Source organism: Mycteria americana, unplaced genomic scaffold, assembly GCF_035582795.1.
Source record: "Mycteria americana isolate JAX WOST 10 ecotype Jacksonville Zoo and Gardens unplaced genomic scaffold, USCA_MyAme_1.0 Scaffold_53, whole genome shotgun sequence".
NCBI lineage: Eukaryota > Metazoa > Chordata > Aves > Ciconiiformes > Ciconiidae > Mycteria > Mycteria americana.
In genome coordinates this window covers 502,033-526,117 of record NW_027445639.1, presented here as the reverse complement: position 1 = coordinate 526,117, position 24,085 = coordinate 502,033, and the positions used below count along the sequence as shown (strand labels likewise).

The 24,085-nt window shown below is 77.9% G+C and overlaps 1 protein-coding gene across 25 annotated transcripts in view; it reads left to right on the top strand.

Annotated features, from left to right (window-relative positions):
• PLEC (plectin) overlaps positions 1–24,085 on the top strand; it is a 65,877-nt gene that overhangs the window by 1,488 nt on the left and 40,304 nt on the right. For 4 of the 25 annotated variants that reach the window (XM_075490398.1, XM_075490373.1, XM_075490372.1 and 1 more), the window contains exon 2: positions 2,944–3,139. In XM_075490398.1, coding sequence (XP_075346513.1) covers positions 2,944–3,139 — 196 coding nt within the window. Of the gene's footprint in view, positions 1–693; positions 833–2,943; positions 3,140–7,281; positions 7,539–12,524; positions 12,599–17,004; positions 17,697–19,474; positions 19,577–19,858; positions 20,000–21,313; positions 21,378–23,384; positions 23,566–24,085 lie in introns of those variants that run through there. The other 21 variants (XM_075490370.1, XM_075490368.1, XM_075490369.1 and 18 more) reach the window with 10 other exon arrangements.

Genomic DNA, 24,085 nt, shown 5'->3' with positions numbered 1-24,085 from the left:
TGGTTAACCCCCGGTGCGCTGGGTGCAGTGGGTACAGTGGGTGCAGTGGGTGCGCTGGGTGCAGTGGGTGCAGTGGGTGCAGCGGTGAGAGTTAACCCCTGGTGTGCTGGGTGCACTGGGTGCACTGGGTGCAGTGGGTGCAGCGGTGACAGTTAACCCCTGAAGTGCTGGGTGCAGTGGTTGCAGTGGTTGCAGCGGGTGCAGTGGGTGCACTGGGTGCAGTGGGTGCAGTGGGTGCAGCGGTGACGGTTAACCCCCGGTGTGCTGGGTTCACTGGGTACAGTGGTTGCACTGGGTGCACTGGGTGCAGCGGGTGCAGCGGTTGCACTGGGTGCAGTGGTTGCAGTGGGTGCAGTGGGTGCACTGTATGCACTGGGTGCAGCGGGTGCACTGGGTGCAGTGGTTGCAGTGGGTGCAGTGGGTGCACTGTATGCACTGGGTGCAGCGGGTGCAGCGGTTGCACTGGGTGCAGTGGGTGCAGTGGTTGCAGTGGGTGCAGCGGGTGCTCCCCGGCCCCCTCGGCCGTTGCTCCCGTGGGGTTCCCCCTCCCCGGCCGTCGCGGCCCCGCGCTGCGGGTGCGGAGTCGCGATAGGCGCCGCCGCCCCCCGCCCCGCCCGGCCCCGCCCCCCGCCGGGCCCCGCCGCTGCGGAGCGGAGCCGCGGCCGCTCCCGGAGCCGCTCCCGCTGCCGGTGCCGGGGCCGGTGCCGGAGCCGGAGCCGGGGCCGGTGCGGGCTCAGCCCCGCCGCTGGCCGCAGCCCCCCCCCCCCCCCCGCCGGCCGCAGCCCCCCGGCCATGCCCGCCCGGCCCGGCCCGGGGCACAGCGCGGCGCTCGGTGAGTGCGGGCGGCGGCGGGGCCGGCCCACGCGTGGGGCCCCGGGGCGGCGCGGCCGCGGTCCCGCGTGGGCCGGCGGCGGGCAGAGGCGCGGCGGCCCCGCCGTGGGGGGCGGGGACCCCCGGGAGCCGCGGGGCGGGGGCTGCGGTGCTGCTGCGGGAGCGGGGGGGGGCGGGGATCTGCGGGGTGCGGGGGGCTGCGGGGTGCGGGGGGGGCTGTGCTGCAGGAGCTGTGGGGTGCAGGGTGGGGGTCCGCGCTGTGAGTGTGGATCTGTGGGGCGCAGGGTGGGGGGGGTCCGTGCTGTGAGTGTGGATCTGTGGGGCGCAGTGTGGGGGGGTCCGCGCTGTGAGTGTGGATCTGTGGGGCGCAGGGTGGGCGGCTGTGCTGTGAGTGTGGGGGTGGGGGTGCCGTGCATGGGGGGCTGTGCTGGGGGTGGGGGGCGTTTGGGGACATTTCTGGCTGAGGCCCCGGGGGGCAGCGCGGGGTGGGGGGGCTCGGGCCGGGGGTCCCTGTGGGTCGGGGGAGGCGGCGCGTCAGGCCTGGGCCGAGATGGGCTGTGGGGCCGGGGGCCGCGGGGGGGACGTGGGTGATGGAGCCGGTGAGTCAGGCTTGGCATGGGCACGTGCCGCGCTGCTCGCCCCACACGCGCGTGTGCCCACCCCTGCTCGCCCCACACGCCCGCCCCACACGCCTGCCCCCATGCTCAGGTGCTTGGCTGGGGGCCGGGGGCCCTGGGGCCACCTGCGGCCCCGTGGGACCTGGCTGGGCTGCGGGGGGGCCGGGCTGGCTCCGTTCTCGGTTTCCGCCGTGGGCCGGTGGCTCGTGGCCACGGCCGGGCACGGGGGCACCTTCTGGAAGGGTTTTGGCTAAAATGGCCCCGCCGCTGGAGGCCAGGAGAAAATTCTCGTGCCGCCGACCCTCGCTGCTGGTGCTGTTGTGCCGGGGGCCGCGGGGCCGCCGCGCGTCGGCGCGAGCCCCTGGAAGGGCCGGGGCCGGTGAATCTGCCGGGTTTGGAGCTTCGGCAAATGGTGCCGCAGCGGCAGCGAACGCCCGGGGGGCACCGGGCCGGGGGGCTCGGCAGGGCTGGGGGGCTCGGCCGGGCCCTGTCCCCTGCCCCCCCGGGACCCCGGGGCTGGCTGTGCCGGCGGCGGTGGCCCGGCCTCGCTGCCCCAGCGCTTTCCGGCACCGAGCGGTGCGGGGTCCGGTGGGAAAAAATAGCCCGAGCCGGTGTAACCGCGGGCGGCTCGTGGCAGTGCCACGCGCGGAGGCGGGATGGCGGAGGCGGGATGGCGGAGGCATCCGCGCCGCTGCTGGCTCTGACGTGCGGTTTCACTTGGCAACCTCCATCACGCTCCCCCGGGAGCGCTCCCGGCGCAGGGCTGGGGCCGGCACTGCAGGGACGCCGGCTCAACCGGGCCCCGGGCAGCCTCTCCGGGCCGTGGAGCCGAGCCGGCCGGTGAGCCCGCGGCACCTCGCCCGGTCTCCGGTGCCCCGGATGCCGGTGCGGCCTTGTCCCCTGTGGCTCCGGTCTGGCCGGTCTGGCCGTGCCCCCTGCCCCGAGCCGCAGCGGTGGGCTGTCGGGGTGTCACCGGTGGGGGGGCCCCCGCAGACGAGCGCCCGGCGGCCCCGTGGCCGTTCCCGGTGCGGGACCCGCACGCCGGCTCCTCGCCTGCCCCGGCTGGGGCTGCGGCTCTGTCCTCGGTGGGTCCTCCTCCCCGCTCGCCGCCCCAGCGTGGCCGCGGCTCCTTGCCCGTCCCTTGCCTGCTGCCGCCCCTTCGCCCTGGCAGCCCCTTGGGGACCGCGGCCTCGGCAGCACCGACCGGCACGGACCCCGTTTCCCCGGGGTGTCGCGGGCACGAGGTCTTGGCCGGGCCCCGTCCCGTGGGGCTCGCGGTGCCTCCTGGTGCCCCTTGGTTCTACCGCAGGGCCGTGGGCGCGGCGCGGGTGCCGCGGGCGCTGCCGGCTGCAGTGGGAGCCCGGTGACAGGTGTGAGCCGGGACGGTTGGGGCGTGCCGAAGCCGGCACTGGGAGTGGCGCTGCCGGTGCTGGGGCAGGGGCCGGGTGCTGGCGAGCGGCACCGTGGGGTCCCTGACGCTGTCCCTCTGCCGCAGGAGCCGACGTCGTCGGGGTGCCGGGAGGCAGCGGCGATGGCGGAGGAGAGCTCGAGCGGCAGCAGCGGCTCCCCTGGCCCCGGGGACACGCTGCCCTGGAACCTGGCCAAGCACCAGCGCTCCAAGCGCACCAAGGCGGCCGCCGGCAACGGGACGGTGCTGGACCCCGCCGAGAGGGCCGTCATCAGGATCGCAGGTAGGGCTGGCGGCGGGCACCGCACCGGGGGTCTGTCCCGGCGTGTGGCAGCTCGGGACGCGCCGGGGAGGGGGGGGTCTTTGCGAGCCGGGAGCCGTCGTGGTGGGCTCTGCTCCGGCAGCCCCGGCGGCTGCCCAGCTGCCGGGGGGACCCGGGGACACAGGGGCCGTGCGCCGTCGTGTCCGTGCCCGGCCGTGGGGCAGCGCGTCCAGCCGAGGAGGTGCTGGGGGGCCGTGGGGCACGTGCGCCGGGGGGCCGGGCCGTGCCGGCGCAGGACGGTGATGCCGGGGAGGGGGCGGACGCCGAGGAGCCCCGTCCGGCGCGCGCCCGTGGCCCCACGCAGCCCTCGCAGGGGGACCCCCGTGGGGCAGGGAGACGTCCCGGGCAGCTGGGGGGCAGGGGAAGCCCCCGCGGGACCGGGGGGTCCCAGGGCCGGGGAGGGGCTGGCGCGGCCAGCGCGGGGTCAGGTGTCCCGGCTGCGCCGGAGGCGTCCAGAGGGCCGTGGGGCGATGCCGCGGGGCAGCCGTGGGGCAGCTGTGGAGCGATGCCGTGGGGCGATGCCGTGGGGCGATGCCGTGGGGAGAGCCCGGGCGTGCGCTTGGGGGCACAGGCGTGACGCCGCGGCCGGGATCTGCGCCGGGGGGACGGTGGTGCCGCCGCGGCGAGGACCGCGTCGTGCCGCAGGTGCCCGTCGGAGCGGGCGTCCCCGCGCGGGGCCGGTGTGGGGCAGCGCGCGGCTCGGGGGGTCGGGCGGGCGCGGGTCCGGCTGCGGGGGTGCGCGGGGCTGGGGGCTCGCGTGGCTCCGGGGGCCCCGGTCGGCGCCGCGGGGGTGGCCGGGGTGCCGGGGGGCTCCGCTGCCGCGGGGGCTGGGTGCGGGGGGGCCTCGTCCGCCAAGGGGTCGTGGCTTGCAGTGCTCTGCGGACGAGGCGCGTGCCATCGGGGTCCCCGGGGACGTGGCCCAGGACGCGTCCCCGGGGTGTCCCCGCGTGCCGTGCCTGTCCCCGGGGCTGTGCAGTGGCAGCGGTGGCCGTCAGAGGGCCCCCAGGGCTGTGGCTCTCCCGGGGGGGCCATGGTGGCCCCGGCAGCGGGGGGACGCGGGGGTGTCCCCGGAGCGTCCCCCACCCGGGTGGGGACCCCCGATGCCCTGGCTCTGCTGCTGCCGGGGGTCCCGCGGGGACTGGGGCCGGGGGGCACCGTGGGGACAGCAGTCTGCGGTGCGGCCCCCAGCGGGGCACCCATGGGCCCCCCCAGCCCCCCGTGGGGGGCTGCCCCACGCCCTCAGTGGGGCTCCGTGGCCCCCCCACGCCCACCGGTGTGGGGCGCAGCGTCCCCCTCTCTGCCCAGTGCCCGGGGTCCCGCTCCTGCCCCACGCCCTCGGAGGGGGCCGTGCCCCCCCCCGCCCCCCGCGGGGTTTGGGGTGGGGGGACAGGGGCTGTCCCTGGCCACCGCGACCCTCCCGGCCGCCCTGTCCCCCCCCGTCCTCCCCCCGCCCCGGCCGGCAACGGGGACCGGGGGTCCCAGCCTGGGGGGGTCCCCAAGGCCCCCCGCTGGTGGTGGGGTCCCTGGGACCTCTGGGGTCCCAGCGGGTGAGGGGGTCCCCACCGTCCAGCCCGGGGGGGGGGCCCCACGGCCCCTGGGATCCCAGCTGGTGGCGGGGTCCCTGCTGCTGGTGGGGTCCCTGGGACCCCTGGGGCGATGGGGACCCCACAGTCCAGCGGGTGAGGGGGTCCCAGCGGGTGAGGGGGTCCCTGCTGTCCCCCCCTGGCGGGTCCCCGGGTCCCGCCTCGCGGGACCACCCCCGCTGGGGCACGGGGCCGGGCTGAGGGCCCGTGGGTCTCTGCTCGGGGACCTTGGGGGTCCAGAGGGTCCCGGAGCCGGGGGGCAGCGGGGCCGGAGGCCCAGGGCCCCGGGGGGCCGTGGGGCGCGTTGGGATGGCGTGGGAGCGGTGGTGGCATCCGGCGCGGCCTGGCCCGGTGACACCGCAGTGCTGAGTCACGGGGTGGGGCGCCTGCGGTGGGGGGGCCGGCCGAGCCCTGTGGGGCGAGGGGGGGTGCACGTGGGGGGCAGCGGCGTGGGGGGCGCGGGGCGGGGCGGGGCGGTGCCGCCGGCACGACCGGGTGCGCGTGGCGCGTCGGGGGGTGCGTGGGGGGTGCACGTGCACACGCGTGCGCGAGGGCGCCCGGCTACCCCCGGCACGGGAGGGGCGTCCCCGGCGCGCGCCGTGGGTGCCAGCGCCCGGCGAGGGCGTGGGGTGGCCGCGTGCCGGCTGGCCGGGGGCCGCGTCACCCCCTCGTGCCGTGGCGTGGGGCGGGGGTCGAGCCCGGCTGCCAGCGCTGCCGTGGGACCCGCTGTCATTGCAAGGGCCGAGCGCCCAGCGTGTCGCCATGGGGTGCCCCGTGTGTCCCCATGGGGCTCCCAGCGTGTCCCCACCCCGCACCCAGCGTGTCCCCATCGGGGGGTGCCCAGCGTCCCCCCACCCAGCACCCCGGGCTATTTCTGTGGGTGCCCAGCGTCCCCCCACCCAGCACCCCGGGCTATTTCTGTGCCGGGCCCGGCTCCCGGCTGCGCCGGCCGCAGATTGGGTTTCCCGGGGCTTTGGGCCTCTATATTTAGGGCTGACGAAGCCCCGTCCCGCTGGGGCCGGCGTCCTCCGGCCATGCCGTGCCGTGGGGCAGGGCTGGGGGTCAGCCCCACGGCTCGGACGGGACCCCGGCGGGGGGGCAGCTCTCCGCCTGCAGCGGGGTGGTGGGCGGCCGTGGGCGGCCGTGGGTGGCCGCGGTGGTGCCTCCCGGCGCCCGGGGGGGTTTGGGACGGTGGCAGCTGGGGCTGGTTTTGGAGAAGGAGCTTTAAAAATACCCCGTGTCCTCATGGTGCCGGCAGCCGGGGGGCGGGGGGCCCCGTGACGTCCCTGTCCCTGTCCCCACCGGCCGGGAGCCGCATCTGCCGGGGAGGGGACGCACAGCCGCTCCCCGGAGGGAGCCGGGCAGGGCCCGGTGGTCTCTGCGTGGGGCTGAGCACCTGCCGGAGGAGGGGGACCCCGTCTGCCCCCCGAGCGAGGGCGGGGAGGGGGCGGCGGGTGGGCGCGCCAGGGCGGGGGCCGGGGGGGGTTCCCGTGCCGGCCGGGGGTCGCATCCGGCACCCCCTGTCCCGTCCCTCGTCACCCGCGCCCCCAGCCCCACGCCGTCCCTCCTCGCCCGCCCCCCGCCTCGCCGCGCTCCTCGGGGCGCGCGTGGGTGGCCGTGGCTGGGGCTGGCGGCCGCCGCGGGCAGCGCCGCGTCCCCGGCACGGTTTGCCCTGCCCGGGGTCGCGGGGTGCTGCCGCCTGCCCCCTGGCCCCGCGGGGGTGGCCGTGCCCCGTGGGGTGCTGTGCCCTGTGGGGTGCTGTGCCCCATAGGGTGGCCGTGCCCTGTGGGGCGGCTGTGCCCCGTGGGGATGCCGTGCCCCATACGGTGGCCGTGCCCCATAGGGTGGCCATGGCCCATGGGGATGCTGTGCCCCGTGGCGATGCCGTGCCCCATAGGGTGGCCGTGCCCTGTGGGGCGGCTGTGCCCCGTGGGGATGCTGTGCCCCGTGGGGATGCCGTGCCCCATAGGGTGGCCATGGCCCATGGGGATGCTGTGCCCCGTGGGGATGCCGTGCCCCATAGGGTGGCCGTGCCCCATAGAGTGGCCATGGCCCATGGGGATGCTGTGCCCCGTGGGGATGCCGTGCCTGTGGGGATGCTGTGCCCCGTGGGATGGCCATGCCCCATAGGGTGGCTGTGCCCCATAGGGTGGCCGTGCCCGTGGGGCGGCTGTGCCCCGTGGGGTGCTGTGCCCTGTGGGGTGCTGTGACCCATAAGGTGGCCGTGGCCCATAGGGTGGCCGTGGCCCATGGGGATGCTGTGCCCCGTGGGGATGCCATGCCCCATAGGGTGGCTGTGCCCCATAGAGTGGCCATGGCCCATGGGGATGCCGTGCCCGTGGGGATGCCGTGCCCGTGGGGATGCTGTGCCCCGTGGGATGGCCATGCCCCGTAGGGTGGCTGTGCCCCATAGGGTGGCCGTGCCCGTGGGGTGCCGTGCCCGTGGGGTGCCGTGGCCGGCAGTCCCGGCAGGCGTCGGGGCGGCATCCGGCTGTTCCTTTAAGGGCTGGGCGGGCTGGAATGTCCCGCCGTGTCCCGTGTCCGTGTCTGTGCCGGGCTGGGCTGTGCGGGGCTGCGCAGCGGCCGGACACGCCGGCCACCGGACACGCCGGCCGCCGGACACGCCGGCAGCCCCCGGCCCTCGCCCGCCGCCCGCCGCCCGCCGCCGCCCCGGCCCCTGCCCGCCATGGCCACCTACGACCTGGGGCGCCTGCCCCCCAACCCCGAGGAGCAGGACTTCATCCAGGCCTACGAGGACGTGCGGGAGCGATACAAAGGTACCGACCCGCGGACCCTGCCCCACGCGGGCTCCGGCCCGGGGGAGGCCGGGGGGCGGCCGGTGCCGGGGGCCGCCCGGGGAGGGCTCGGCGGCTCGTTCCCATAATAGGGCACGTCAGGCGCTGCCGAGGCCCCGCCGGCGCCCGGCTCAGCCCTGCCGGCGCCCGCGGGGACCCCTGCGGCTGCCACCTCCCCCGGGCCGTGGGACCCCCGGGGCAGCCCCGTGCCGGGCTCTGGGCGCGGACGGGCAGGGGTCTGCGCCCGCGGGCTCCGCGGTGCCCGGGGCGGCGTGCCGGGGCGAGGGGACCCCGCTCGAGGGCCGGGGCCGGAGGATGCCGCCCGGGGGGCTGGGGTGAGCGCTGGGGGGCGGGGGGGGGAGGCAGGGAGGGGGCGAGGTGGGGTCCGCGTCCGGGGGGGGGGGAGCGAGGCCGGGGCAGGAGGCGGCAGCCGCAGGCGGCCGGCACGGGGGGCAGGGACGGGGTCGGGGGGCTCCCGGCAGCCCGGGAGGGGCGCAGGGGTCCGGGCGCGGGCGCGGGCGCTCGGCGGTGGCAGGGGCGGCATCGGCATCTCGGGGCCCCCCCGGCAGCTCTGCGGCCCCCCCGACTCCCGCGGTGCCCCCCAGGGTGGCGGGGCCGGCACGTGACGGGGGGGCGCAGGGTGGCTCCGCGGGGGCCGGCAGCCTCCCGCAGCCATGCCCTTACAAGGGGAGCGAGAGCTGCCTGCGCCTGCCTGCCCCTGCCTGTGCCCTGCCTGCGCCCTGCCTGCGCCCTAACTGCTTCCCTGCCTGCACCCTGCCTGCACCCTGCCTGCACCCTGCCTGCCCCTGCCTGCTTCCCTGCCTGCTTCCCTGCCTGCTGCCCTGCCTGCCCCTGCCTGCTTCCCTGCCTGCTTCCCTGCCTGCTGCCCTGCCTGCCCCTGCCTGCTTCCCTGCCTGCTTCCCTGCCTGCTGCCCTGCCTGCACCCTGCCTGCACCCTGCCTGCACCCTGCCTGCCCCTGCCTGCTGCCCTGCCTGCTTCCCTGCCTGCTTCCCTGCCTGCACCCTGCCTGCACCCTGCCTGCTGCCCTGCCTGCACCCTGCCTGCGCCCTGCCTGCCCCTGCCTGCACCCTGCCTGTGCCCGGTGCCAGGGCGTGCGTGGGGCCGGGGGCTTTGGGCGTCCCCGCCGGGGGCCCTGCCGGGGCACGGGGACCCTCTCGCCCTCGCGGGGCCACCCCGGGGGTCGTGGGTGCCGCCGGATGCCGGGGCTGAGCCCGCTGAGCCACGAGCAGCCGTGCCGGGGGCGGCAGGGCAGGTGAGCTCTGGTGCGGTGCCACGGCACCGCGGAGGGGTGCGTGTGCGTGCGCCTGCACGTGTGTGTGTGTGTGTGTGGGGGGGAGCGTGCGCCGTCATGACCTACCCCCCCCCCCCCATGCTGGGTGGTCCCTGCTTCTCCCGCCGCGGTGTCCGGGCGCACCAGGGGGGGTGGGACGTGCCGGCCGTGCCGGGGTGGGACCCCCGCCGGGGGACCCCACCGCCGGGGGGGACAGGCAGCGGGAGCGGGTGCCTGCCAGCCTGCAGCCCCCCGCCGCCGGGCTGTGCCACGGCCTCGGCCGGGCTGTCCCCTGCCAAGGGACCGTCGTGCGCTCGGTGCCGCCGGCGGGTGCCGGAGGGAGCTCGGCCCACCCGAGCCTGGCAGGGCCCCGTGAAGCGCCGGGTGCTGCTGCCGGGGCCCGCGCGTCGTTTGGGGAGCGGGTGTCCCTCGGCGGGGCCAGAGCCCGCGTGTGGCTCCGTGCCACTCGGCCGGCGGGCGCCGAGCACGTGCCGGCGGCTCGGGGGGCACCGCGCCGGCCCGGCTCGGCCTCCCCGGGGGCTGGCGGGGCCGTGGGCGTGGGGGGGGTCCCCATCAGCCGGCAGGTTTGGTGCCACGGGCCCTGTGGGCAGGTTCGGTTGCCTGGCTGCGGTGCGGCCGGGGCTGGGTGCCAGGTTTGGGCAGGCTCAAAGGCGGAGGACGGTCCTGCCCGGCATTGCCGGGGTCTGCGGAGGAGCCGGCAGGGAGGGGGACACGCGGGGAAGGGGACATGTGGGGTCCCCGGCAGCAGAGCCGGCTGCTTGAGTTCTGCCGGGAACAGACGGGCAACGCCGGGGCTGAGCCGGGTGAGCCGGGAAGCATCAGCCCAGCCTCGGGGCTCTGCAAAACGTGGTGATGCCATCGCAGAGAGGAGACGGTTGGCAGGGAGCTCCGCCTGGGCCGGTGCCACCAGCACGTGCCAGCCCCGAGTCTCTGGAGCCCTGCGGCATCCAGCGCCCGCTCTGCCGGGGGCTGGCCGGTGCCGAGGCCCGGCGACAGGGACTTTGCCAGCGGCTGTGCCGGGGGGCACGGTTTGCACCGGCAGCGTGGAACACCCATGTCCTGCTGCAGCGGGAGCTGGCAGCGGCCGGGCGAGGGGACGAGCTGCCGTGTGTCGGTGGCAGGGTGGACCCCAGGCGAGCGGGGGTCTCGGCCGCCGCGGTGAACAGGCTGCGGCAGGCGGTCGTGCCGCGCCAGCATTTGCCCGGCGCTGGGCGGGAGCGGGAGGCGGCCGTCGCGGGGAGAGCTCCACCGCGGGATGCCCGGCCAGCGCCCGTGGGACGGGCAGCGTGGGGCAGGGGCTGGCGGAGCCGGCAGCGGCCCTGGCAGCAGGACACGGTGCTGGGGTGCCGGGTGCTGGGTGCCGGCATCCCTGGGCGAGGCGGGCGGCAGCCGGCTGTCGCCGCAGGCCGGCGGGCGTTTGCCAGGCCGGTGTCTCGTGGCTTTCCGATTAGAGGCGTTATCGTTGCGCAGTGCCGGGAGCGGGCCCGGCAGGAACCAAAACCTGGCCGGGGGCCAGCGCTACCGCCGCCGCCGCCGCCGCCACCGCCGCCAACCGGGGCTTTCCAGCCAGCGCAGCACGGCGATCCGGGCCTGGCTCCGTTTGGCATCTGTCACCCGCGCTGGGGGCAGCCGGACCCCCGAGACCCCCCCCCGGTCCCCCGAGAGCCCCCAGCCCCACGGCCGTGGGGTCAGCCCCATCGGCTGTGCCGGGGCAGAGCCGGGGGTCCCTCCCGGCAGCGGCGGGGCTCGGGCCCAGGCTGGCCGGTGGCCGGTGCTGGCCGCAGCGCGGGCAGGCGGTGGCGGTTCCCGGCAGGGCCCGGCGCTGGCGCGGCCACGCGGAGCCGGGAGCCGTGGCACCGTGCCGGGGGCCGCCCGCCAGCCCCCCGCTGCCACCGGGTGAGCCGCCAGCGCGGTGCCGGCCGCGGCGGGGGTCTCTGCCCCCCGGCTGCGACCGGGTTTGAACCGGGCTGGGGGGGGACGCGGGGGGGAGACCTGGCCCCGGACACGGGGGGGGGGGAAGGGCTGGCTGTCCCCGAGGACACGCGTCCCTGTCCCGTCCCCCCCCCCCGAGGACACGCGTCCCTGTCCCCGGCGCTGCGGGCGGGGGGCGCGGGGGGGTCTGCTCTGTCTCCCCGCTTTGTCCCTTGTCCCGCTGGGCGGCCGGCACGGGCAGAGCTGGCCCCCAGGCCCGATGCCACGGTGATGGGCCCCGGTGATGGGCCCCGCTGCCAGGGCTGGGCTGAGCCAGGGCTGCCGGGGGGGGCGGGGGGGTGGGGGGGGGCTGGGCTGGACGGGGTGGGGATGGGGGGGTCTGTACTGATGGGGGGGCTGGGCCGGGTGGGGTGGGGATGGGGGGCTGTGCCAGTGGGGGGCTGTGCTGTGGGACTGTGGGAGGGGGTCCGTGCTGTACTGGGGGGTCTGTGCTGTACTGGGGGGGCTGTGCTGTACTGGGAGGGGGGCTGTGCTGTACTGGGGGGGGGCCCGTGCTGTACTGGGGGGTCTGTGCTGTACTGGGGGGGCTGTGCTGTACTGGGAGGGGGGCTGTGCTGTACTGGGGGGTCTGTGCTGTACTGGGGGGGGGGGCTGTGCTGTACTGGGGGGTCTGTGCTGTACTGGGGGGTCTGTGCTGTACTGGGGGGGGGGGCTGTGCTGTCCTGGGGAGTCCGTGCTGTCCTGGGGGGGGGGCCGTGCTGTACTGGGGGGGGTCCGTGCTGTACTCGGGGGTCTGTGCTGTACTGGGGGGTCCGTGCTGTACTGGGGGGGGGCTTTGCTGTACTGGGGGGGCTGTGCTGTATTGGGGGGTCCGTGCTGTACTGGGGGGGGGTCCGTGCTGTACTGGGGGGCCCGTGCTGTACTGGGGGGGGGTCTGTGCTGTACTGGGGGGTTCGTGCTGTACTGGGGGGGGGTCCGTGCTGTACTGGGGGGAGTCTGTGCTGTACTGGGGGGGCTGTGCTGTATTGGGGGGTCCGTGCTGTACTGGGGGGGGGTCCGTGCTGTACTGGGGGGCCCGTGCTGGTCTGGGGGGGGTCTGTGCTGTACTGGGGGGGGCTGTGCTGTACTGGGGGGGGCTGTGCTGTATTGGGGGGTCCGCACTGTACTGGGGGGGGGGGCTGTGCTGTACTGGGGGGGGCTGTGCTGTATTGGGGGGTCCGTGCTGTACTGGGGGGGGGCTGTGCTGTACTGGGGGGGGGTCCGTGCTGTACTGGGGGGTCTGTGCTGGTCTGGTGGGTCTGTGCTGTACTGGTGGGTCTGTGCTGTACTGGGGGGGGGGCTGTGCTGTACTGGGGGGGCTGTGCTGTACTGGGAGGGGGGCTGTGCTGTACTGGGGGGAGTCTGTGCTGTACTGGGGGGGCTGTGCTGTATTGGGGGGTCCGTGCTGTACTGGGGAGGGGTCCGCGCTGTACTGGGGGGGTCCGCGCTGTACTGGGGGGCCCGTGCTGGTCTGGGGGTCCGCGCTGGTCTGGGGGTCCGCGCTGGTGGGGTTTGTGCCGGGGCCGGTCCCCAGCGGGTGCGGCCGGAGGGGCCGGGGCCGGTGCGGGGGGGGGCGGGGGGGGGGGGGGGGGGAGTGCGGTGCCGCAGCGGCGGGGGGGCTGCGGCGGGGGGCGGGGCGGGGCGGGGCGGGGGCGGGGCCGCCCCGGAGCTGCGGGACCGGGAGGGAGCGGGCGGGGACGGGGAGAGCGGCCATGGAGGCGTCCCGGTCCATCCACCACGAGATCATCTCCCTCAAAGGTACCGGGCTGCGGCCCCCGGGGCTGCCGGCAGCCCGAGCCCACGGGCGGGGGGCGAGGGGCGGGGGCCGGGGGGCGAGGGGCGAGGGGCTCCGGCCGCATCTCCGGGGGGCTCCGGCCGCATCCCCGGGGGCCCTTCTGCATCCCCGGGGGGCTCCGGCCACATCCCCGGGGGGCTCCGGCCACATCCCCGGGGGGCTCCGGCCCCATCCCCGGGGGCCCTTCTGCATCCCCGGGGGCCCTTCTGCATCCCCGGGGGGCTCCGGCCGCATCCCTCCCACGCCAGCGTTGGCTGGGCCGCGCTGGCAGCTGCCCGCAGCGCAGGCAGGGGAGCGGTGGTCGCCCATCTCAGCGGGGCCGGGGGCTGCCCCGGCATCCAGCCCCAGCATCCAGCCCCAGCATCCAGCCCCAGCATCCAGCCCCGGCATCCAGCCCCGGCCGGGCACCGCTGGGCTAGGGGGAACGCGCCGGGGAGCCGAGCCGTGCCGTGCCGCAGAGCCGGGGCGCTGGGGCGTGAGTAACGGGCGCCCGCGGATGCTGGGCAGAGGACGCTGGCCGCCACCGGCCTGCATGTGACCGCAGCGGGCAGGTGGCCACCGCAGGGCCCGTTACCCCGAGCAGCCGTGGGGCTGGGGCCGGGCTGGCACGGACCCTGGTGGGGGTCGGGGTGCAGCCGGGCAGGGGCTCGCTGTGGGGCGGCCGGCAGCTGTGGCGGTGCCGTGGCGGTGCCGTGGGCCCAGCCGGGGAGAGCCCAGGCCGTGCCCCCTCGTGCAGAGCCCAAGCTGCCAGCGAGGCTCATTTACGGTGAGAGCAGGCACGGCCGGAGGACCCCCGCCAGCCCCGGCCTCGTTAATAACCTGACCCCGGCCCACGGTGCCCCCGGCCCCCCGGCTCTGGCCGCGGTGCCCTCCGCGCACAGCCGCGCCTTTGTCCCCCCCTCGGCACCCGGAGCCCTCCGGCCCCGCCAGCACCAGCCCTTATGGACCCCGGCACCGGCACCGGCGTGGGGAGGGGAGCGAGGGGCCCGCGGCCGGGAGCTGCTGCCCGCAGGGCCCTGCCTGCACCGCTGCCCGCCTGCCTGCCCTGAGATTTGGGGGTCTGCAACCTGCCCGGCTGCCCGAGGTCTCCGTGGGGCGAAGCCCCGGGTGTGGGTCGGACCCCCAGGCCGTGGGTCGGAGGGGTGCGGGCTGGGGGGGCGAGCCCAGCGTGCGTGCTGGCAGCCGGTGCCCCCCTGGACCCCTGAGGTGTGACGGTGGGGGTTTCGTGGGCCGCGTGCCGGAGCCGGGAGGATGCGGTAGGGGCCGGCAGCGCCGGGACGGGCTGAGCCGGCGCTGAGCCGGGCTTCGGGAGGGCAGAGGGGTGCCTGGCCCCCGAGGTGCACCCAGTGCCCCCCGGGCGGTGAGTGAGGGGTGCGGGGAGGGTGCGGGCACCGTGCCCGGCGTCCCTGGCGGACGGGCGGCGTGGGGGGAGCGGCTGGACGCCGGAGCCAGCTCCGCTGTCACATCGTGTTGGATCACTGCGGCGGGCGCTGACTCGGCACTTCCCGGATGGCGTGGCCGTGACCCGGCTGCGGGGCCTGGGGGGCGGCGGGGTGCGATGGCCGGGGTGGGCCGCGCTGGCGGGGGCTGCGTGGGCGGCCGGGGCTGGAGGACGCCCCGGCTGCGCCCACGCTCGTGTCCCTGCGCCCACCGACGCGGGGACGGGGCCCTGGCGCTGCGGAGGGCGGGTGGGGGCCGGTGCTGGGGGACGCGTGGGGCAGGAGGCGGCTGCGTGGGGGGACGCGGGTCCCCCCCGCCCGCAGGGAGCCCGGGGGTGGCTGCGGCAAGCACCGCGCCGGCCGCACCGGCCCCGCACCGCGGCCTCGGTGTGTCCCCCCCCCGGCAGCTGTACCCCTGCCAGGGCCTGGGGAGCCCCAGCCCCGCTCCCGAGGGGGGGCCGGCTGGTGCAGGCGCCAGGGGGGCTGCGTCCCCACAGGCGCTGTCTGTCTGTCTGTCTGTCTGTCTCTCCTGGGTCGGGCGGCACGTCCCCTGCCCCTCCCTGCCCTCCGGGCCCCCCCGGGGCTGCGGGGCGGGGAGCGCGCCGGGGTCTGGGGTGACTCGGGGCGTCATCGCTCCTGTCGCCGTCCCTGCCCGGGGGGGCACGGCTGGGCGGCACCGGCAGTGCCGCAGCCGGGGGTCCCGCGTCCCCCCTGCACCGGGGGGGCTGCGGCTGGGGGTGCCCTGCCCTGCGTGGGGGTCCCGGCAGGCGGCCCTGGGCTGGCGTTGGTGAACTTGGGCCCTCCCCGCATACCGGGCTGTCCCCATCGCTGTCCCCATCGCTGTCCCCATCCTTCCCCAACCTGCCGGGGTGTGCCGGGGGGCACCGCAGAGGTTTTGGTGCTGTGGGGCAATGTGTGTGGGGGGTGCTCCGTGGGGCCGGGCACGCTGAGGGGGGCCTTGGGCACACGGCTGATGCTCCCGGGGGGTTCCCTTCGCCGGGGGGAGCGGGCACCGCGCTCCTGCGCCGGGGGTGCCCCGCGGTGGGGGCCCTCGGAGGACGGGGACGGGGGGGCTCTGCTCACCCCCCCCCCGCTCCCCCCTGGATCAGAGGGACGGGGAAGTTGTGCAAGTGCCGGTGCGGGTCCCCTCCCGCGGTGCCGGCTTACATCACCCGTTCCTGCGGGTTTGGGGCACACGGGGCCCGGCAGCTCCGGGGCGGGTGCCCCACTCGGACACACTCGGAGCGTCCCCGTGCCCCACCGCGCTGGCCCGGGGGGGCCGCAGGAGCCCTGGCTGGAGGGGGCGCGGCGTGGTCCTCTCCTGTTTTGGGGCTGGGGGGCCGGGATCCCCCCAGCGGAGGGGTCCCCTGGTTGGGGGAGCCCCAGTCGCTTTGCTGTGGGACCTCTTCAACCCGGGGCTCCCTGGGGGCTGCCCCACGGGGATGGGCGAGCCCCGGGCACCCCGGGCCGTCCCAGAGGCCCTTCTGCTCTTGGCACTGGCCCTGGCACGTGACGGGAGGAGGAAATGTTCCGGGTGCCCGTGGGCCGGCTGCTGGCACCCACCCCCCCCACCCCACCACAGGGCCTGGGTGTGCCCACGGGGCGGGGAGCCCGGGGTGCCGGGAGCAGGGGCTCTCCCCACAGCAGTGCCCGTGGGCCCGCGCCGGGGTCCCCGCGGTGGCGGCCCGTGGGTGGCAGGCAGTTGCCGGTCCCGGTGGGGCTCTGGGGCGGCCATGGGTGGCAGCGGCCTCGTCCCCCCCCCCGCCAGCCCTGGGGACGAGCGGCTGGGGGGGCGCGGGGGGGAGGGGAAGCCCTGCCAGCGCCGGGGCCGTCACGCCGCGGTCCCACGCCCGTCCCGCCGGCTGCTGCGGGACCCCCCGGGGCGTGGGGACGTGTGGTCCCCCGGGGGCTGCAGCCCCTCCCGGCCCCCCCGCCCTGCACAGACCGGGGCAGGAGCTGAGCAAATACTGACGTTGGCAGGATGTGGCCGCTGGAGCCCTGCCTGCACCCTGCCTGCTGCCCTGCCTGCTGCCCTCCCTGCCTGCTGCCCTCCCTGCCTGCTGCCCTCCCTGCTGCCCTGCCTGCACCCTGCCTGCAGGCCTGCCTGCCGCCCTCCCTGCCACCCTGCCTGCAGCCCTGCCTGCACCCTGCCTGCTGCCCACCCTGCCTGCTGCCCTCCCTGCTGCCCTCCCTGCTGCCCTGCCTGCACCCTGCCTGCACCCTGCCTGCCGCCCTGCCTGCCGCCCTCCCTGCCGCCCTGCCTGCAGCCCTGCCTGCTGCCCTCCCTGCCTGCTGCCCTGCCTGCACCCTGCTTGCACCCTGCCTGCGGCCCTCCTTGCTGCCCTCCCTGCTGCCCTCCCTGCCTGCTGCCCTCCCTGCTGCCCTGCCTGCACCCTGCCTGCCACCCTGCCTGCACCCTGCCTGCAGCCCTGCCTGCTGCCCTCCCTGCCTGCTGCCCTCCCTGCCTGCATCCTGCCTGCTGCCCTGTCTGCCCCCTCCCTGCCGCCCTCCCTGCCTGCTGCCCTGCCTGCACCCTGCCTGCGGCCCGGGCCGGATGCTCCGGGGGCCGGGGGGCCCCGTCCCCGGGCAGGTGGCGGCCGCCCCCGCTCCCCCCCCGCGCCGAGGGTCCCGTCCCGTCCCGTCCCCCCCCCCCCCCGGGCGGCGGCTCCGTGGCGGGGCGGTCCGGGGGGCCGGGCCCGGGCCAGGGCGGGGCGGGGCCCGGGGGGTTCCCACGCGGGAACCGGCCGGGTGGGTCGGGGCGGCCCCGCCCCGGAGCGGCGGCGGCGGCGGGGAGGGGCCGCTGGGGCAGGGCTGGGCCGAGCGGGGGGGAGCCCCGGCCCCCCCGGCCCCACGGCCCCACGGCCCCCCCCCCCCCCCCGGCCCGGGGGTGGAGCCGCCGCCAGTCTGCCCGCCGCAGGCAGCCAGCTCCGCGCCGGGCTGTGCCGGGACGTGCCGAGCCGTGCCAGAGCGGACCGGGCCGTGCCGAGCCGTGCCGGGCCGCGCCAGAGCGGACCGGGCCGTGCCGAGCCGCGCCAGCCCACGCCGGGCCGTGCCCAGCCGCAGCCGAGCGGAGCGGAGGCCGCGTGCCCCGTGCCGAGCCGTGCCGAGCCGTGCCGAGCCGTGCCGAGCCGTGCCATGGTGGCCGGGATGCTGATGCCGCTGGAGCGGCTCCGTGCCATCCTGGAGCTGCTGTTCCGCGAGGGCGTGCTGGTGGCCGAGAAGGACCCCCGGCCGCGGCGTGCCCACCCGCAGCTGCCCGGCGTCCCCAACGTGGAGGTGCTGCGTGCCATGGCCTCCCTGCGCTCCCGCCGCCTGGTGCGGGAGACCTTCGCCTGGCGGCACTTCTACTGGTACCTGACGGACGAGGGCATCGCCTACCTGCGCCGGTACCTGCGCCTGCCGCCCGAGATCGTCCCGCTCTCCCTCCAGCGCTGCCGCCCCGCCCGCCGCCCCGCCAACGCCGTCGACGCCTCCGACCCGGGCCTCGGCAGGCCGCGTCCCGCCGGCGGGGACCGGCTCTACCGCAGGAAGGAGGAGGCCCAGCGGCACGTGGAGCCCCTCGCCGCCGCCGCCGCCGCGGGGGGACTGTCCCAGCCGCCCCCCCAGCCCGGCCCGGGCCCAGGTACCGGCCAGCGCCCGCGGGACGGGGGGTCCCTCAGCCCTCACCCCTGGGTGCCCCCCCCGGGTGCTCGCGTGGGTGGGGGTGCGTGGGGGCACCTTAACCCTTCTGCTCCCGGGGGGGGTCTGCAGCCCTGCGAGCCCCCGGCGCTGGGCTGGGGCCGTGGCCCCTCTCCCCAGCCCCGGGGGCAGCTCCCCCCCGCCCCCCCGGTGCCCTCCCTGCCCGGCCAAGGTCAGGGGCAGGGGGCACCCGCAGCCCCTGCGCTGCCCGGGGGTGAGCCTGCGGAGGAGGGGCGCTGGGGGGGCTCGGGGCTGCCGTGCCCCCCGTGCACCCACGGGCACCCCGCGGCCCGGCAGAGCTCTGGGCGTCCCGGGGGAGGCCGGGCCCTGCCGGTACCCCTGCCCGTGGGCCGGGCACAGGGGGCACGCAGCGCTGGGGCCGCGGGGGTCCCCGGGGCGGCTCCCGGGATGCCCGGGGGAGGTTGGGCAGGTGGGGTGCGGGGGACCCTCGGTGCTGCCGGCCCCCCCGGGCTCCCCGCGGCGGGCAGGGGGCTGCACCGTGGTGGTGGGGGGGGGGCCGTGCCGTGGGGTGGGGGGGCTGCGCCCCGAGGTCCCCGCCGCGCACAGGGTGGCTCCGGATGGACGGACGGACGGACGGGCAGCGGCAGCTGGGGCGGGCGGGGCTGCGGGTGGGGAGGGGGCTGCCTGCGGCCGGGGGCTGCGGGGCGGGGGGGGGGGGGGGGTGCCCGCTCCTGCACCCCCCGCCCATTCCCCTCCCCCCCCCCCCCCCCCCCGCGACACGCGATCCCGACATACGATCGGCGGCAGCTGGATCCGGCGGCGGCTGCGGGGCGTCCGTGTCCCCGTCCCCCACCCCCCCCCGGGCGGGGCAGCTGCGGCCGGCGCCCCGAGGCCGCGGTGAGGGCCCCCCCGCCCGCGCCGGCCGTGACTCAGCCCCGCAGCCCCCGGCAGCCGCCGCGGCCGCTCCAAGTTTCCAGGACGGAGGCGCCGAGCCCGCGCCGTGAGTCACCGGGGCGGCGGGGGGGCCGGGCCGGGCGGCCCCGCTGCACCCGGGGGCTGCGCGGTCCTGCGTGGACCGGCCCTGCCACAGCATCCCCCCCACCCCACCGCGCCGCCCCTCCCCCTGCTCGCCCCCCGGCCTGCCCCGCTCGCCCCCTCCCGCAGCCCCGCGTCCCCCGTGCCGGGGGTTCGCCCAGCTCTGCCCCGGCACCGCGGGGGGGACCGGCCGCGGGGCTGGGGGCTGCCCGAGCCCCTGCCCGGTCCCGCGGGGGGGGGGGGGGCGGGGGTTTCCCCGCGGGGCGCGGCCGCGGAGCCCCGGCCCCTCCCGGGCCCCGGCCGTCCCGCTCCGCCGATCCGGGCCCGGGTTTTTCCCTCCGCTCCGGGGAGCCGCTGCGGGAAAACCAGGCCCGGAGTGCGGGCTGGCGGGACGGGGTCGCGGCGGCGGCGGGGGACTGCGGGGGTCCCCGCGGGGCGGAGCGGGCCCCGCACCCCCCCCCCCCGCCCCAGCACCGCAGCCCGACCCCCGGGCCGTTCCTCCGCCGGCGGGGCCCGTTTCCAGTCGTTAGTGCCGGTGTAATGACCGCCCCGGGGGGGGGGGGGGGGGCGCGGCGGCCGGGTTAACCCCCCCGGCGCCGGGGGTCCCGGGGTGCCGCGGCCGCCCCGTCCCGCCCCCGCCCGTGTCATGTTCTAACTCGGGCTCGGTGACGGGCCCCGGTTATTTATATCGGCGCCCGCTCCCTGCCCGCCCCCCCCCCCCGCCGCCGCCGCCGCCACCGGCGGAGCCGCGCTGCCCCTTCGCTCCGCGCTGCCCGCGCCCTGCCCGCGCCCTGCCCGTGCCCTGCCCGCCCATGAAGGTCGTGCCGGGTAGGTGAGACCCGCCGGGCCGAGGAGGGGGGGGCCGAGGAGCCGGGGGGGGGGACGGGGACGACTGGCGCCGGCTGGACGGAGCGTCCCGGGATATAAAAAGCCGGGATGTGAGTGATGAGGGGGGGACGGGGACACGGGACACGGGACACGGCGGGGGGGGCCCGATCCTGCCGGTGCAGCGGGCAGGAGGGCGTCTCCTCGGCGCGGACCGGGAGGGGTTAAGGCGGAGCGGGATCTGCCCCGGGGGGGCGGGCGCTGGTGCGTCCCTGCCCCGGCGAGCCGAGCCGAGCCGAGCCGAGCCGAGCCGTGTCCCCATGGAGGACACCGGTTCCCTCTTCCCCTCGCTGGTGGCCGTGGGACACGCAGCATCCCTCGCCCTGGTCTGGTACTGGCGGCGGCGAGCCGAACCGGGGGATGCAGGTGAGTTCGGCTCGGCTCGGCTCGGCTCGGCTCGGCTCGGCCCCTCGCCCCGCCCATCCCCGCCGAGGGGGGGGGGAGGAGGAGGAGGAGGGGGGGGGAGGGACCGGCTGCCCCGATGGGGCGGGAGGTGGATGGGTGGGTGGTCCTGGGGGGCTGTAGGGGGGACCCAGCTGCCGTGGGGGAGCATCGCGGGGGAGGGATGCGGAGCATCCTGGTACCCAGGGTGACTCAGCACCCCCGCAGCGTGACCCCCCCCCCCGACACTATTAGGAGTGGGGGTCCCGGCAGCAGCCCCCCCCCCCCGTGCGGGTGCGTCGAGGGGGCTGGACGGGGGCTGCGCCCCCGTCCAGCCCCCTCGACGCACCCGCACGGGGGGGGGGGGACTGCTGCCCAAACCGCCCCCCCCCGCATCCCCAACCCCATTCCCCATCATTTTTGGGTATCCGACAGCCGAAATCTCTCTGCCGGGGAGCAGCAGGTGTTTTCCCGAGGCGCGAAGGTGCCAAATATTTTTGGGGCCAGGGATCTGGTGACAGGAGGGACGGTGGGGGCCGGGAAGGGAGAGGGCGGCACGCCGGCTCGCCTGGCCGGCTGCGGGCGGGAGCATCGGTGCGGATGCCGGCGTCGGCAGGGATGCGTGTCCTTGCGGGAAGGACGGGCCGGCGTGCAGGCAGCTGCCCGTGCAGGCAGCTGCCCGTGCAGGCAGGTTATTTTGTGGGTCCGTGGAACCCCCCCACCTTCCCACACCGTTGTCTTCATCTCTGTGCCGGCAGCTGTGGGCAGCGTCCGTCCCACCCCGAAACTCGGGGCGAGCGATGGCTGCCGGGGCACCGCGCCCAGCGCAGGCAGCAGCGGAGGGGCGAAGCTGCCTGCTGCGGGGGTGCAGGCAGGGGCTGCCCGCAGTGCGGCACGCTTGTGCCGCAGAAGGGCTGGGCCGGCCGCGGCCGAGCTGGTCGAGGGCTGTGGTCGGAGCGCGGCTGCGGCCGAGCGCCGGGGATCCCCACGCAGCCCCCTCAGCGCTTGCCGCCTTCCCTGCTGGCATAGCCGGGTCCTGGGGTCCCACGAGACCCCTCGTGCCTGGAGCCGCAGTGGCCGCGGCCACGTGCATCCCTCCTGCCAGGGCCACATCCGCGTCCGCCGCGACGCTGGCAGCCGTGGGGCGAGCCGCTGTGGTCCCGGCCCCCCCCCGGCGCTTTCCAGGGCGTTGGCTGCGGTTTCCGTCGATCTGTGTGCGGCACTGGGAGCTGTCACGCTGCCTGCTTCGTGCCGCCTGCTTCGTGCCGCCTCCTTCGTGCCGCCCGCTCCGGCAGGGCCCCGGCCCCCTCCACCATGGCAGCCGAGCTCGGGAAACCACAGCCGCGCTCTCCCGCTTGCCGCGGTGAGCTGCGCCGGTGGGAGATGCTGCGGCCACCCCGGCAGCGAGCGGCCTGGCCTGCCCGTGCCGCTGCCTGCCGCTGCCTGCAGCCAGCCCGGCTGCCAGATAAGGCGGGCAGGGCACCTTGACGGGAGCCCCGGGCTCCTCCCCGCCGGGGGGGCCACTGTCCCTGGCGCCTGCCCAGGCTGCCCGAAGGGCACCCCCAAGGTCGCACCTGCCGGGGCCCATCATCCCCGCCGTGCCGTGCCGCGCCGTGCCGCGCCGTGCCGTGACCCCCCCGAGCTCCCGGGGGGCTCCGGCAGCGCTGGCCATGCTGGCCCCTGCCTGGTTCTGCGCCTGCCCGGTCCCTCCCGGGCTCGGGGGGGTTTTCCGCCTGTGGTCCCCGTGCCGTGGCGTGGCGGTGCGGTGGGCGGCGGCGGGCGGGGACGCGGGGCAGTGAGAGGGGTTTATTTTTGAGCGTTGTTCCTGGAATACACGGGGGGCGGGGGGGCTGTCTCGGTGCCCACGAGGGGCTGCCCGCCTCCGCGCCCGGCCACTCTCGGTTGCGGTTTCGGCTCAGTGTTGGGGCAGGTGTTTACCCCGGGCACCGCGGCCCGGCCGGTGCTCGTGTCCGGTTTCTCCATCCCCATCCCTGGCCGGGCCTCCAGCTGCACCCAGCCACGGTGGAGGGGGCCATCCCCGTCCCGCAGCCGCCGCCGCCCCGGGGAGAAGCCAGGGTCCCCGGGGGGATGCTCCGGGAGGGCGTGGGGTGCTGTGCCCCCCAGTCCCCATGCCCCAAGCAGGGACACCCGGGGGGACAGCGTGGGGGGAGCCCCAGGCGAGGCCAGGGCACTGCGGCGCTGCCCCCCGGGTGCTGCGGAGCCGGGGACGCCGGGACGGAGCAGGGCCGGGGGACGGCGGCAGGTTTGGGGCTGCGGAGGGCTTGGGGACGGGCAGGGAGGGGAGATCCGGGGGCCGTGGCACGGCGGCCGCGGCAGAGCGCGGTGGGTTGGCAGCGGCGGAGCCGGCTGGTTTCGGTGGCGGCAGCGCGAGCTGTTTCGGCAGCAGGATTCTGGCTGTTTGTTTGGGCCCCGCTCCGGTTTCCAAGGCTGCCAAAATCGTGGCCGGAGAGACGGAGGCAGCAGCGGTGGGCGGGGGAGGCCCCCAGAGGTTTGGGAACCCCCCCTCCTCCCCCCGCCCGCGCCACTCAGCTTTTCCACCGCGCTGGCGGTTCTGGCTGTGCCAGGCCGGGGGCCGGGGGGGTCGGACGCTGCCGCTGGCTGCAGCCCGGCCGGTGACTCACCAGCCTCGGGGGAAATGGCCAAGCTGTGGCTTGGGGCCGGGGCTGGCAGCAGCCGGGCCCCCCGGCATGGCCCCCGGCCGGCGTGGGGGAAGCCGCCCCACGGCCTCCATGTTTCTGCCTGCGTTTGACGGGCTGGGGGCCAGCCACGGCAAACGTGGCGGGGGCTGTGGCAAGCGTGGCGGGAGCGGCACGCACATCCCGAAGGAAACATGTCCGGGTTCCAGGCGGTGTTTCCTGCTCGCCGGGCGTTAATCGCCCCGTCCCGGCCCTCCCCGCTCCCCCCCCAGCTCCTTATCTCCGCGGCACAGCTGGGCCGCGCCGCGCCACGGGGCCGAGCCGTGGGATGGATGGCACCGTGCCACGTTGCGCCGTGCCCAGCCCCCACGCCCCGGCGCTTGCGGCCGGCCTGGCGCGTCCCGGCTGGGTTGTGCCACAGCTGGGTTTTGACACGAGACCCCCCCACGCCCCGGGGGGCGCAGGCTGACGGGGATGTGCCGAGCTCCGGTACCCCCCCGGCACCCACGGTGCTGCCGGGGACTGCGGCAGACCCCCGAACCACCCTCGCCTGGGGGTCCCGTGCCGTGCCCGAGCCCTCCCTCGGCTCCCGCTCGGCCTGGCCGGCTGCCGCGCTCTGCCCACGGCCGCTCCGGGGCAGAGGGGATCGCAGCGGAGCGCCCGGGGGTGGGCTCCGTCCCTGGCCGGGAGCGGGGCCGGGAGCGGGGCCGGGAGCAGGAAGAGCCGGGCCTGGCAGAGGCCGTGGGCTGTCTGAGTCACCGGCCACGGCACGGCTCCCCTCCAGACGCGGCCGAACGCCGAGCGGAGCGGTGGGAGCCGGAGCCAGGGCCCTGCCGTACGTCGCCATGCTGTTCGAGCTCTGCTGCTGCTGCTGCTGCGGGCGAGGAGGCAGGTGTCCCACGCGCGCCGGGGCCCTGGCGTGGGTGCCCCCGCGGTGGCATCCCGGGACCACCGTCCCCGCGGGAGGCTCCGTGCCGGCACAGCTCCGCTTGCCCGCGGTGCTCGCCCTGCGTGTGCCGGGGGGCTGCAGCCGGGCGCCCCGAGCCGAGCGGCACCGGGGCTGGGGGGCCGTCGGACGTGGCGCGGGGTGCGAGCTGCTGTGCGGGTGCCGGTGCAGGGAGCCCCGACAGCTCCCTGGGGGGGGCAGCGCCGTGGGGACCCGCCAGAAAACGCGCCGAGGGCTCCCCTCTGCACCGGGACCCTGCGGGTGCCACCCGGCGCGGCCTCGCCGGGGGGCTGGGGGCAGCGGGGGGCGATGCCGGGGGGGACGGGCGCTGGGGCAGGCAGCTGGGGCAGAGCCTGCCGGCAGCGGCAGCGCTGGGGGGCAGGAGCCGCTCCCCACCCGCCCCGGGAGCTCTGTGCGCAGGGAGGGTGTCGAGACGTGGGTGCCGGAGACGTTGGGGTGCCCCGGGGC